Source organism: Falco punctatus (genome assembly GCF_963210335.1).
Source record: "Falco punctatus genome assembly, chromosome: 4".
Taxonomy (NCBI): domain Eukaryota; kingdom Metazoa; phylum Chordata; class Aves; order Falconiformes; family Falconidae; genus Falco; species Falco punctatus.
In genome coordinates this window covers 101,495,106-101,510,401 of record NC_137583.1, presented here as the reverse complement: position 1 = coordinate 101,510,401, position 15,296 = coordinate 101,495,106, and the positions used below count along the sequence as shown (strand labels likewise).

The 15,296-nt window shown below is 38.7% G+C and overlaps 1 protein-coding gene across 2 annotated transcripts in view; it reads left to right on the top strand.

Annotated features, from left to right (window-relative positions):
• Positions 1 to 14,045, top strand: part of CMTM8 (CKLF like MARVEL transmembrane domain containing 8) — a 39,302-nt gene extending 25,257 nt beyond the window's left edge. For both annotated transcript variants that reach the window (XM_080387280.1, XM_080387279.1), the window contains exons 2-4: positions 3,888 to 4,061; positions 8,315 to 8,431; positions 11,010 to 14,045. In XM_080387280.1, the coding sequence (XP_080243406.1) occupies positions 3,888 to 4,061; positions 8,315 to 8,431; positions 11,010 to 11,093 (375 nt within the window). In that variant the 3' untranslated portion in view covers positions 11,094 to 14,045. The remainder of the gene's footprint in view (positions 1 to 3,887; positions 4,062 to 8,314; positions 8,432 to 11,009) is intronic.
• The last annotated feature ends 1,251 nt before the right edge of the window (positions 14,046 to 15,296 follow it).

Here is a 15,296-nt window from a genome sequence, read left to right as displayed (position 1 = left end):
TGAAATCAGAGATAGCAGTAAACAAGGGCAAACTGCTTGCCTTTATCATGTGCTGGCAAGTGAAATCCTTATCTCCCATTTGACTTGAAAAACTGGACCCAGTTGGTGGAGCCCTTAGAATCTTAGGACCTAGCACCCCCTCTCATTGACTACCACGTGCATTATTTTCTTCATTCTTGATGCTTTTTCCTTCCTTTCTTAGAGTGATTTTTGACAGGATTCTGGTATGTTCCTGTCATTCTAAATAAGCATATTTTGACTTGCTCATAAATTAAAATATAATACTTAGCTATTACTAATACACTTCAGCATACCTGGTTATAATGAGATAGAGGCCTTTCCCAGTTACTTTCTCCCTTGTCTTTCAGCTGACCTGAAGCACTGAAGGTAGCTGTGTACTTTCTACATGCTGAATTACTATGGGCGCTCCCCAGGTGTTGCGGTTGCTGGTCTTTGCTTTACGGTATCACATACTTAATACTCACTTGCCAGGTTCTGTACACTGGATGCTCATTGAGATGGCATTTGAATATAGTCCAGTTATTCCCAGTGGGGAGGTTTGTTACCAAATCAGCAGGAAGAGTCATTCGCTGCTCCAGCAGATGCACAAGTGTCATCCAGTTTGAACTGATCTGTTGAGCAGGAAACTGTAACAGAAGGGACAGTCAGAATATTATGAGACAGGCTTTTAACACTGCAGAAGCTATCCCAGTATTAATATGCTGGGAAGACAAGCTAATCACAGAAAACTTGTCTAGATGTCTATGTTCCTTTGACTCCTTAGTTACTTTGTGGATGCTGACAGCCAGTGTGAACGTTAAATCAATTTATTGCGTATGTTTACATATGCAATAAAACCATTTGCCATATCATTTAACTGCACACAGTGAATAGTTTACTATGAGCTGATCTGGCCTTTTCAGGTCTAATCAAGAAATCTGAAATATTATTTCAGCCTGTCAGCTCCAGTAATATGCAGTAAGAGTGTCTGGATCTAACTGAAAATGTCAGATGCACTTTAATATGCAACCCTTCAAAGTTATGATGCATACGAACCAAGAACTAGTTAAGAATATAAATCTGTAATATCTGTGGCGCATCTCAATTGCTTAGATAAATTGTTCTGCCATTGATATGGACTAGCTAAAAACATTCATTGAAAGCAATTCTTTGGAATACATGTAAGAAGTACAGCCACTTAAATATTTAAAATTAGATTGAAAGAGGGGTAATAATGCCAGGTTAGAATGTTACTGGAAATAGCAGTGACCAGCGAGGATACCAGTGCAGTAGTTAATGTCTTGCTAGCTTTGTTGTCTGGTAATGTAAGATCAGTGGTCTCATGTAACCTCAAAATTTTCCTTTTTAATGTTACTAATTCACTGCTTATGACCAGATATAATCCATTATATAAGCTGAGGTGTCCTTATCAACCTTATTTGTGTTTAATGTAGTATTAAGCATTTCTCATAGTCTTGTGCTTTTTATGAGAAAGTATACTTTTATTTTTAAAAGCTTTCTAAAAAACAGCACTGTTGTCAGTAGGCTATAGTGTTTAATGATTTATAATGTCTTTGTTTTCTTTGTCTCATCTTTGACGTTTCTGTTCTTGGTATTTTACTAGATGTTGATATCTAGGATAAATCTGTCCTTAATAATTATTTATCAAGCACGAGACTGGTTATTCATTGGTATAATTTCTGAATTATGAATTTAAATTTGTTTTAAAGTGGATGGAAACAACGAAAAGCAACTTTGTATCCTAAGAAAATGGTATTTTGTTAGCTAAACAGTCTATCAAGATTGTTGAATCTTAAAGCTGTTGGAACACTGGAACTGAGTTGGTTTTCAATCTAATCATGGGTACAATTTGAGGCATTATTAACTGAATTGCTAAATGTTGTTGGAACTAGAATTTAAATGAACTACGAGAAGCATTGCTGAACTGGTAACTTTGCATTTAAGAATAGTGTATGTTTAAACTACCCAGTTAATGCTATTGGAACTGTTCTTGTGAGGCAATACTGCCCTCCCCTGGCATGCTGTGGAAAGTAGGAATTTTTATCCCAGTCTGAGCAAGTTCTAGGGCTTCCTGTTAAGAGAGAAAATCCTGAATTGGTGAAAACGGTGGGAAAATACTCTTAGAAAGACCATTATGTGCCTTCTCTATTACAAGACCCAAAAAAAGGAAAAGTGGAACAGACATTTGTGTGGTGCTTTTGCGGATGTGGATGAATGTACAGACAATGTACAGAAATATACTCTGAACGTGCAAGATAACAGAAGGCTGAATTAAGTTTGGGTGGCAGGAGGATGAATTGAAGGCAAAATAAACATATACCAGGACACTGCTGAAAGTTAGCAGGACCAATTACAATACACTTCTGTTTAACACTAGAGTTTTGTCATGTATGTAATATTTAGAGCTTTATCATTAATATTTACATATTCAGTTCTGCAATAGAAAAGTAAATGGGACCATGGACAACAACTTGCATGGGAATAGGATTAGCTTTTGCGCAAATGAAGCTATAGCAAGACTGTCATCTTCTGTCAGGAGCTATTGATTACAAAGATGCCACCGTAGGCTCAGGAAGTCCCTCCACTGCACATTCCTGAGAGCTGAGGAAGGTGGTCCAAGGAAACATTAATATTGCATGATCTATTCTTAATATATTTCTTTGGACATTTGTTATTAACCACTGCTGAAGACTAATATTGGGTTAGAAGGTTCTTTAGATTGTCCAGATATGGCTGTTGTCTGTTAAATAAGTGTGTTACTATGTGCTTTAATTTTGTCTTCCTTCAATTTCTTACTGCCAGGCAGTTTCACCGTAGTCCATATAGCAGAAGGAGATAAGTCTTGTCTCAAATATAAGAATTTTAATTCCCACATCTGACTCCAGTAAAGTGTGTGTGGTGGGATTTGTATTTTCTGCTTTCTTGTTTTTAAGGAATAAAATAGCCCTTTATTTTCATAATTAAGATTTTTCTAATTGCTGGACAACTTGTGAAACACACAACTTTTCTTCCTGTGGCTTATATTTTGTTTGCTCCTCTTATCTCTTAATGCATTGGAGATCACCTAACACTAGAGAAAACTGGAGAAGAGTATGTTAAAATCTTGGTTCGTGTAATTTTTCATGTCTTAGATACGAACAGATTGCCAGATTCAAGATGAGGAGAAAGTTTTTTCCCCCAGACTTGAGGACTTGGCTTGAGTGTGATTTCTTATCTACTACTCGGGATCAGGTCACTTGGGAGATGTTTTAAGAACAGTGGAATGTAACATTCTGAACCTGACCCACTCTGGTCCAGCAGCGTGTCACAGTGGTGGTGTCTGTTGATCTTTTGTTGACCTTTTATAATAAGGTCCCGGGAGTTGTTTTGTGCCTGCCAGTCCACAGGGCAGGTGGACTAGACCCCAGCTACTGAGTTTTCGTGACAATGGCAGATGGGACCTGAAGATCATTCAAAGAAGTACATTCAAAGATCCCAGTGGTCCTTCACAGGCTTCTGTTTCTAAAGTGATTTTGCTGACTGCAAAATATTTACCTTCATGCACATAAGCTAGTAGGCGAAAATAAGCAATCCTTTTGAGAGCTAGCTGTAAGACCACTACAAGTGTGGCTCCATAATAGTTAAAAGTAAGCTAAATCAACACTGAGATGCCTCATTCTACCTTTCGCTTTGTGACACCCTGCCACAGCAAAACGAGTTTTATATGTTCTTCTTTATTGTTAGATTGGTATTCTGTCAGTGTAGCATCTCAACTCAGCTCATTAAGTGGTTATGTGAATGGCAGTGGTGGGGTTCCTTGAACTAGAACAAATGTATGAGGTCTAAGACTGTGTAACAGTTTTGTTTCTTCTCCATAACTTTTGCAGGTATTGGGGCTGCTGGTGTGGACCCTGATTGCTGGAACAGAATACTTTCTATATCCAGCTTTTGGCTGGGTGATGTTTGTAGCTGTGTTTTACTGGGTTCTCACAGTCTTCTTTCTGATCATCTACATGACTATGACGTACACCAGGATCCCCCAGGTGCCATGGACCACGGTGGTAAATATACCCATTGTTTGTTTTTTTCAGGTTTGCTGAGTTATGAAAAGAATAAAATATTGATGCATTCTGTAGATGTGGTTAACCAACAGTACTTGTGCTTTTTGCACATTTTTCCCTATTACTGTGTGGCTGCATACCTGCCGCGTTTAACCTTCATACTACCTAGACACTTCTAAAACACTTTTCCTGTGATGTTTCACTGTTTTGTTCAGCAGTTGATGTAGTGACTTGATTTTTAATAATGTCTGTGTGACTGATACTTATGCACAGTGGCCTCTTTTTCTCCCTTTAGTGATTACATCCCATGAAGAATATGTCTGTTGCTGCCTCTGAGCTAACAGACCTGGCCATATGGCTTAAACAGCAGAAATCCCTACCTGAATCAACACCATGAATTGGAAGTGGGACCCTGGCTCTTAAAACATGAGTCTTCGTCTGTTAAACTAAATGCAAAGATGGTTCAGAGGTAGCAACAGTCTGACAATCCATATATAGCCTACTGTGAAAATGATGCTGAAAATTAGTGTTATATATATGTAAAATATGTGCCATGTAATCCTTTGCTTTTAGCTCAAGACTTAATGGAAATCAGATAAACAGCTAATGTAATTACAGAAAAATTTCACAGGCACTTAAAATTCAGATCCAGTTTTTGTGGTTTGAACAAGCCTGGCTAGCTGTACCTCTCAACACTATATTTTTACATTATTTTTATAACAGGCTGGTGTACAGGGTAACAGATCCTAAAAGTCATTGTCATCTCAGCCACCTGGCTATTTGTGGCCCATCCAGGAATGATTATAAATTTTAGCTTTGCATTTATCTGATACAGTGAGACACTGTTCTTTTTTCTTTTTTTCCACTAGATAAAAGTTATTGACAATAATTCTGTTATTTTTATGATAAAGCATATTTGACTTCTGTGTTGTAAACCACTTGTTATCAGCTATATCGTGTATGTGACCAAAATTGAATACTCTCTTTCTTTCACTCTTCCCATTTACTGCTGTTATAAATAGCTAGCTATAGCAATTACTAATAAGAACCACCAGGATCACATTCAGATAGCTTCTCTGTTTTCAAGTTTCATGACCAGCAATTACCATTAAGGATATAACAGTGCTATAGAAATGTTGTATTATTTCAGTTACAGCAGTAATGTGTCTGGGTCCATTTAAACGTGTGTTGGGGTTTTTTTTCCCCCCTCATTGCATTAGATGTAAGTGAAGTACATTCAAAGGGAAGGCATCTTTGTATCCGTTTGGCTACAGCTTTAGTCATTAGCCCTCTTTTATCAGTTTAACACTTATTATCAGACAACAACTGCACATAAATGAGTTGTCCCTGATCTATGTGGTAGGCAAGCTGGAGTATTTAATTTGTTTCTACTTCATATTGAATGTATTTCTTGCTCTGAGTTACAAACATATTGTAGATAAGATCACATAAATGTAGGTCCAAAAGGTAGTCTCCATTTATAGTAAAGGGTAATATGAAGAGAAAATCAATGCAAAATAAAAGATGCTTGCATTCCAACTTGTTTTGCTGTAAGGTATTAAGAGAGCTGTTGGGAACAGCATTTGAATTGGACTTCTGCCACTCCTGGCTGGCCAAGAGGAATGTTGGGTCTCTTCAGAGAGATGTTGTTAATGTCTTCATTCAAGGGAGCATGATGCACACACCTTTTTGAGTGAGGAAGCTTATGTCCACCATCCCCTTATTCTCTGAAGTATCCTGAATTTCAGTCTGTGCTAGTTATTGCTCTGCCTGTTTAGGCAACAGTTAGCTCAAATTGTGCCTATTGTATGCAGTCTCCAAAATTACATATGGACTTCTCTGTCATAAATTCACTTTTTGCAGGTTAAGCACATTACCAAATTGCTTAAGATGCAGTTACTTTTACTGCAAATTAACCCAAAGGATGTGCTTCAAAACTAACTCTCCTTAATAGTGCAAGTTCTTTGCTAAAACAATCAGTGGAAGCTTTTAAAATCTGGTAGATTTGAATTTAAGAAGCAGATGGTAATTTAGCATGAACCATTTGGTTTGAGTAATATATTGGCAGTAAAGGCCCAATCAGCTTGCATTGCATTCCATCTTCCCCAACAGTGTTATTTCCCAGAGCAGCACTTCTCAAAAATTATGTGCTTTTTTCTTTTCTACATGACAAGATACTGCAGGGATTTGTAGCTTTCCAGGGTAATTGAGTCTTTTTGGAACAGGAAATCTAAAAATAACAACAACAAATACTCTAGGCAATCAAATTTCAGAGTTTGAAAATCAGCGCTTTACCAAAGTTCACCTGAACCTGGCAATTGTTGGCATTTTATCCTAAAACTGACTGATACTTTATTACTGTAATGCCCAGATAAAACAAGAGAGGTGAGATCTGTAGATAGAGACCTTTTATCAGATCAACTGATAGAGGTGAGATGAACCCCACTCATTTATAAATGTATGAATTAAACACCAAGTGCCAGGCCTTGGACTCGATCTGAGTGCTGAGGCACTGCCGACAGTTCCCTGGGGAAAGGTGTTGTAGGTCGCTTTTTTCTAAGTGCCCTGAAGTTGCAAGGACTTGGGAACCACAGCAGGATGTACATGCCCTTCAGTATGCTCTGAAAACTGTAAGGCTTTTTGCATGGGAAATCTTATACAGGCAGCGGTGACCCGGACTGACATGTTGACAGATGACAGCACAGCACACTGCTCTCTGGAGGGGCTTCAGAAAGTGTGTGTCTGGGGAGTGGCTTCCCTCCAGAAAGTTTTGAACCCTGTGTGTCACGGGAGTGTGCGGCAGTGGGCCAGGCTCTACCGAGTCTGAAGTAAACTCTGCCAGAACCAAGCGTCCTGGAGATGGATGTGAGGAGCTTCCATACCAACCACTTCAAGCTGTTGATCTACGCTTCGTTGCGCTGAGGGAGTTGCTGATGTGGATACAGCTGTTGTTGCTGCCTTCTGAACTTCTCCTGTTGGGCTGCACCTCTTTTTTTAGATTCTACCAGAGTTGGTGACTAGTGAATGAAATGGTGAATAATTGACTTACATTCCTAGCATCCGCTGGGTCACACCATGGAAATAAATAACTTGGAGCTGCACCAATATGGCATCATTTAGAGACAACTGCGCCAACAGTTAAGGGTTATGATATTTGTGTGACATTCTGGAGTGCGAACACGGGGCCAGAAGCTGAAGGGAGCAGATCATTTATAACACTAGGACCTGGACTAAATTGAGTTACCAATTCCTGCAGTTGTAACTAGGTGCAAATCATGTCATGGGTATTCCACTGAAACATGGCACCAGTGAACAAGAAGTGTGTTTCATGGCCAAATTCATATGCCTGAGACAAGTAGCAGGGTAGAGTTTTCGAAGATTTTTTTTAAAGTAAGGATGATCTTCCTATATCCACAACCAAGTAGTGAGTAAAGAACACAGTATTAAAATTACATACTTTAAAAAAAAATCCTTATACCTTTTTATGCAAACCCCAAACAAACTGGTTTTGTTTATTCTCTGTAGTGTTATGCGAGACCAATATTATCTGCTTTGCGTCTTTCTTAGTAATGAACGTAGATACCCTGAGACATAAACTCTGCTCCTTGGAAGAGACAATGCAGCATCTGCCATGGATGAGTCTAGGTGACCCTTGTGGTCCGTTCAGACTGATTTTCTCCTTGGTTTTATCTGTTTCTTTCTCCTCTCAAAAGCAGGCAAAAGGGAAAGGTACTGAAAAATGGAAGAATACAACTGAAAAAAATATACCTTCTTTGTCTCCTTCAAAAGTGGAGGAAAAAAATGTTTTAGAAGCTTTATAAGTATTGTTCATATGCCATGAGTTACTGATTCCTACAGTGTATCTTTGTGTAGATGAGAAATGTAATCAAATTTCAGTTTTGTTTTATTATTTTCACAGTGTCATATTCTTACTGCTTAACACTTAGATCGTGATAACTGAACTGTATCCTTATTTTCACTTTTGGAAAGTCACAGCATACTAGCTTTTAGACTTTTCTGGATTTGGTGACAGAGAGAACAGTTTGTCCAAGATGTGCTTTAATGTTTATGAATCTTCAAAATAAGCAGTTAAATTATAATCTTACGGAGAGAAACTTGGAAGAAGGTAAAAATAGTTAAGGATCACATTTCTTGTGTACATTATATTTCAGAGGAGAGTTTTGTAGTGTTGGAATAGAAAATGGTAACAAAAGCATGTGCATGTTAATGAGTTATGTTTGGTTTTTCAACAGGGTCTGTGTTTTAATGGGAGTGCCTTTGTTTTGTACCTCATTGCTGCCATTGTGGATGCATCTTCAGTTACCAAAGAACTGGATAGTCACAATTACAACAGCTGGGCAGCTTCTTCAGTGAGTTCATTTTTTGTTTACATCAATTCTTTGTCCAGTGAAGTTATATCAAAAGAAGGTTTGCTGGAAGTGTGGGTTGAAATGCATGAGTTCTGGATTTTGAAAAGCTGCAGACTGATACAGAAGCTCACACACGTAACCTATAGGTAGCTGTAATTTGGCTCATAGTTTTTGAGGATGACTAGAAATGCCACAAGGAGATGACAGTTTTGTCAGATAAGGCTGTAATGCTTTTATGATCATGCTGCTTTTCCCCTCGCCTGCCACCATGTGTTACTAGCTCTCTGGCAGAGGTTATAACCTGTGCATCAGAGTAGACAAAACAGATTGTGTGAGCACCAAGTCAGCTCAGTGCACTTGGACAACTTCAAGAATGTTTAAACTTGGCTAACTTTGCATGACTGTGAATCAGATGCATTCAGCTTTTTGTTGGCTGAGCCATATACACAGCACCTTTGGCAAGGTCCTGAAGTGGTAATGTCATTTCTACTGTGATCTTCCTGATACAGCCTCAGCTTTTTATAAGCTTTCTTATGAGTTGGGTGGGCAATGCCTGAAAATCAACTTACCAGTGTTTTAAAGTGGGTACAAATCATTAATTAGTTTGACATTACTGTCTTATTATTTAAATTTGGAAGTCCAAAGCAGTCAGTCAAAGTGGGTAAAAAATCTTTTTTTTTTTTTTTTAAAGAGCCTTGTCACTTTCTGAGTAGATGAATGCATTCTTTAGCTAAGGGAGTTGTAAAATAACTTTTTGCACTTTATGGCAACAGTAGTCAAATTCAATTGTATACAGTAATGCCTAATTACAGCTACTTTGCTGACTGTTCATGCTTCTGCAGTTGTCCTCTCAGCTTTATTCACAGATTCTGTCTTCTGTCTGAAGCTTATTATATATGGCCATGAACACAGAGACTTGAACACCTGCTCTGTTTTTGTCTTGGGGAATTGGATAGCTACGTCTCTGTCATTTCAGTGGTGTTCAGGGTCTTATCCCCTTGGCAGTTTGTAACTACCAATCTCTTACTCAGCCACTGCTGTTGACAGGAACTTTCTTGCTGCTAGATCAGCTTCCATGCTGATGCAGGTTTTATGCAAAATGCATGAATGCTCAGTGTCTCATGGGATGTTTGGAATCTCTTCTAATACCTCCTAATAGTGTTTATCTAATGCATTGTCTAAATAAACTATTAAATGTAGATTCTTGCTTTCTGAATCCATTAAGAGTTTCATGGATAGATGTTTGTGAGGATTTAGCAAATCATCCACAGTCATTCTCTGTTAGAAAGACTTTAGGTGGAGCTTTTATTTCATAAGAAACAACATTATTGGAAAAGAAGAATGCTACTCTTTTGTATTGTAATAATATTTTACCTCATCGTCTACAACTTTTGGTACCACAGATTAAATTTACATTAGACAAGACTCACCAAGAGCCCTCAGTTTGAGGGTTTAGATTTACTGCCTATATGCATACTTAGTAGTGCCCTGCTCTCAGAGCTGAAGTGCCTACTCAGGCTGATGAATATATAAGCAAGAAACATTGGTAGAATCATAAAACATTTTTAGGCTGGAAGGGCAATTGAATTGAAATTTCCCTTCTTGTAACTTGCATTTGTTCCCTCTTGTCCTATCATTGCTCACCTCTGAGAAAAGTAGTGTTAATCCTGTTTGCAGTGCCAGCTTTATTTGGTTCAGTTACCAGCACAGAATATTCTGGTCTTTATCATGAGACCATTTTGAACATTGTCTATTTTGAACAACATGCAGTGATTAACAGGAACTTAACCACTGGCACTGAATTGGACTTTATCAGTACAACTGAAATAGTTCACAGCTGTTCTTTGGTTTCTGTGTACGTATGCTGTACAATGCCACTGATACTGTGTAGTTTTAATCTTCAAATGTACAATAAATCTAGCCTGCTGTAGAAGGCTTATTCTGTGATCAATTTCTGACAAAGCAGTAATATCTTAGCGTGGTTGATGTAACAGTGATATGTTATTTGCAGCGAGGAATACCTCTATACATCAGTAGAGGACCTCTGGAATTGGTGACCTAATCAGTACTGCTGTTTGAAAACATGTCTGGGTCTACCTTTGAATCTTAAGTTTTCTCTGTAAACAAACTATTTTGATGCACGGTGTGCCGTACTGAGGTACGGGGTGGGCTGTAGGCAAATCCTGGAACAATAGTGCAGGAGTGTTAGCTAGAGCTCAGACTGTCCCATGCACTGTCCATCCCTCAGTCTTTACCAGCAGTTGATGTTAAAAGCAGCAAGTATAGGACTGACGGGAGTCCATACTGAGTTCATACCGAGGCAGTACGATGTGGAATTATGAGCTGAAATATGCCATGTTTTATATGCTTCTAGGCACATTATTTCTACGCATGATACAAGCTTGCTTACAGTGTTGTCTGTGATGACCTCGCAAGTACAAGGAGGTAGAAGAGTGCCATTTTAGTCAGCCTGTTATTCTCCTTTTTCCAAATCCCCTAACTTTTTTTCATAGAACGGACAGTGGTCTCAAATATATTTTTTTTCCTAATATATTTTTTTTTCCCCCTCTCTCTACAGTTCTTTGCCTTCGTGGTTACCTCCTGCTATGCTGGAAATACGTATTTTAGCTTTATATCTTGGCGATCGCGAACATTGCAGTAAATATTTTGTTAAAATGAATTCTGTAGTATAAAATATCTTGAGGATTATACTCGACAAAAGCTTGGAAGAGGAATCGAGGTCTTTTTGAACGTTTCTGCTAGAATTGACACAATATATTGTAAGCTGAGATTAAATGATTATTTATAATACAGTACCATCTTTAGAGACATCTAACACTGATTTTATACTGTATAATAAAATTTCATACTGTTTCTTTTAAAATTAACATGGTATTTTTCTAGGCATTGTATAGATGTTATTGCTAAAGCTTTAATAAATCTTACTAGGACAAGGTGCCAGTTTTGTAAATGTAACTTTTTAAATGTTACAGGTATACTTTTGATACTGAATGCTACAAAGCAAAGCTAAGATTGATATTCTCTCATTACTATGTACAAAAAGTGACATTGTGCAGAAAAAAACCACCCAAAACTTTAAAAATAAATAAAAAATGACCCAACTGTGCATGGTTTGTAAACTGGGAGTAGAAGGTTGCTTTTTAAATTTCTTTTTCAGAGTGAAATATATCTTGCTAAGAATTCTGATGATCCTGTCTGTTTGCTTGTCAGAACAGCTTCTCACAATCATGCGATTGCTTTTGGAACCTGTTACTGTAGATCTGAAGCTCATTGAGGGAATGTTGTACCTGAAACGAATTATCTTAACAGGTTTCTCGATCCAGCAGGCTCCAAGGCATAAGGCTAGACAACACTCCCTTAAGTGCTCAGTGTTTAACCTATTGAGAATATCACAAAACACCTACTAAAGGTAATACATTTGGGTTGGGGGGAGGACGAGGACCGTGTTTTTCTCCCTTCTCCTCAGATTAGGCCATTAATCTGTCCTAGTTAAAATCTGGGCTTCTAAATCTTATTAAACGATATAAATGTTAAATCCATAGAATTGTCAAGATGCCAGTGCTAGAAACAAAGAATTTGCTCCTTCCTTTCCTGTCTGTTGGCATCATTTGTCAGTTGTTAGTTTAACAAATGAAGTTTTTAATTTTATGCTCATTTAAATCTCTTTGAGTCAAGCAGAAGTATGACAGAAGATTATGACCTTCAAAACAGATACTTTTGAAAATCACTTTCAAATACAAATTACCTAAGGAATTTTTTCCAGGAATTACGTGGAGAGTGTAAGGTCATGGTTATTTTGTGGTATTATTTAAAGTTTTCCTCATCTAAAACTACTGGTATATTATTATTTTTTTATTCCTGGGTTAAGAAGGTTTGGACTCTCTTCCAGTCTTCTAAAACTTGCTTAGAGGATTATATATGGTAGTAGAGAAATCTTACTGCTTAAAAAAACTTCTTTATTTTCTCCCTGTAACTAAATGGTGTGCGCTTACTTATGTGCATGCCTGGGAGCAAGGAAGATGTATCAGCAGCCAGCTAATTCTGTTCTCTATCACATTGTGTTGTTCTTGATTATCTGTTGAAGTCACAGGGTTTCAGTGTAAGGGAAGCCAAGATATTATTTGAAAACCTATATTTGTCTGCAAGTTGCATCTGGCCTGCACAACAAAGGTCAGCCTGTCTGCTGCTTGCTAAAATTATCCAGTTGTGAGAAGGAAGAAGGGCTACCAACTATGCATTTATCTACACAGATAAAATGTGTCATGAAAATCCCATATGCTCTTTTCCATTGCTGGAAAAAAATCAAAGGGATAAAAATGATCCAAATGTCAACTGATAAAACATGACTAGAAATATAATCAGAATTAAAATCTCATCTGTGATTTCTCACTAATAAAAATGCTTTAGTAGTAAGAGGAATTCTTTCTTAAATGATACTTGATGTACCTATTTTAAGTTCAAAGAATGTGACTATGTTTGCACAAATGTTCCATGATTTTGTGGTAATTGCAATGGTCTGGTCTAAAGTCATAACCCAGACAACTTTTGTGGATAGGGGTTGTAAGAGGAAGTAGGGCTGAGAGAGAGTAACACATTTCATACAGTTTACCAAAAACTGTTGTGGAAACTGTGTGTAACATGCCAGAATAAACTCACTAACGAAGGACAAAACCACACTATTATCAGATAAAGAATGATTCTGGCAAAATACCTAGCACCTCTCTGAGTCTTCAGTGGTGATCCTCAAGGGAAGATATGTGAAATGGCTTCCAAAGGCAAATCTGTCAGTTGAATCCTTAATTCTGAATTTCAAAAAAATTACATACTAGGCAGAATTTACTTTATGCTTGGCCTTGCTTTCCCCCCCCTCCCCCAAATCTTAATTTATCTCCTTTGCTCTTTTCTTTTAGGAAGATAATTACCTTGCTTCCCATGATCTTTCTCATCTGTCTCATTTCTCTCATCTGTTGCCCAGGCACCAACTGTCTTGTTTTCCAAGTGTTCTGAATGAATATCTATTTAAAATTGGATGAATCTGTACAAGCTGAGAATTACTTCTGAAGTTTACTCCTATTTCAGGCTTGGAAGAAAGGCATAAGCAACCAAAAGGTTATCTGTTTCTTCCAGTGCATTAATTCTCAATACTGATTTGAAAGCTATCACTTACGCCTTTGTATATTCTAATATTGATAGAGAAGATAAAAGATGGGTGTGGTTTATCATATAACAATTAAAACAAGAGTTGTGGCTGCAGATATTGCTTGGCTTTCATAAGACTGGAAGAAGCCTTTCTTAAAAGAACAACTGGTAAGTGATGAAATCCGTAGTGAAATTCTTAATACAGATATTTAGAATAAAACCCAAAATGCTAATCAACTTGCAAAATGAAGGTATTTGACAGTATAAATACCTTGTTTCAGACAAACAGTCTCTCAAAAATTTGTCACCCACATACATAAAGGTACCTGATGTCAACTTGCGGCCATCAAATTTCATTTATTAAGCAGTTGTCAGTACCTCTTATCATCATTATACATGGTGCACTTAAGATGAAGTAAATAGCATGAGAACTGTAATAAAAACTTCACATTCAGCAGTGTTTTAGCCTGACTTTGTGCCAGTAGTTTACAGAAGCTGCCTGTATTTCTGAGCAGAAAATACAACTTCGACTTGTATTAATTTGAAGGTATTTATATTTCACTGGGCTGAACTCAGATCAGCAGGGCCCCAAGCACATACACACTTCCAGAAGAACTGAAGGAGCTGAATCAGTAAGAAAAAATTACTTCTTAACAAGGAAGTACAGAAGTTACTAGAAACTTCCTCCACAGGGCTTGCAAGAAACCTTTAAATGTGCATGCCTCTGAACTTGAACTGTAAGAAATGTGTGTGTGTGGGGGAGCAGCTGTTTAAAAAAACCCACAAAACTAAACCACAACCCAACAAAAACTCTTTTTCAGCAGCTAGTGTTCAATATTGTAGCTTTGACATCTAATAACATGAGATAAAATGTGGTGGGACAGGTAACATTATATTGTAATTACTAGCTGGCTTAATAGAAGCCCAAAACTAGGTACTGCTTAGTCTGTAATGGTGATTGCCAGTGTTGGCGATGACCCGTCTTGCTCACGTAAATGGCTTATGCTGGCCCCTTATTTGTGTTGGAGGTCATTCAAACTTACCCGTCTGCCCTCCTAAGACAATTTTAGTTGCTGAAGGTGCTATTAAATACTGAATCTGAAGAGAATGTGCATCCTGACTGCAGAACAGAGCAGCAGATGGGGTCACTGCTCTAATGTACAGAAGCAGCACGTGCCCAGCTCGGAGGCCTGCTGTTACCTCACTTGTCAGAAAGCAAAACAAGTTATTTTTAAACTCGAGGAAATGCATTGCTTCCTTTGCTGAGTTTTGTTAGCATCGCTGCATGATGTAATTCAAACAACGGGGCCGAGGCCGTGAGACGGTCGTTAGTTTTACCCGTCGCAGCCCATTTAACGCGAATGTTTTATCTTTTACGGGATCACGAACCAGACGCTTTGGGGTTGTGGGGGGAGAATAAACGTTGTGTGGGCAGACGCTGTCGGCAGCTGGACCCCCGCCGAGACTGTCACCCGCACCCCGGCGCGCCGAGGGCTCTCCCGCCCCCGAGCGGACCCGCCGCGGCGGCCCGGGTGCAGCGCGGCGCTCCCCGCCCGGGACCCGCAGGCAGCCGGGCGCCCCGCGCCCCGCCGGGGAACGTTCGCTTCGGCCTCCGTCTTCGCGCAGCCCAGCCGCGACGCGGGCACGGCCGGGCGTCCCGCTGCGGGAGGGTGCGGGGGGAGCGCCGGAGGGCGGCGGCACGGCG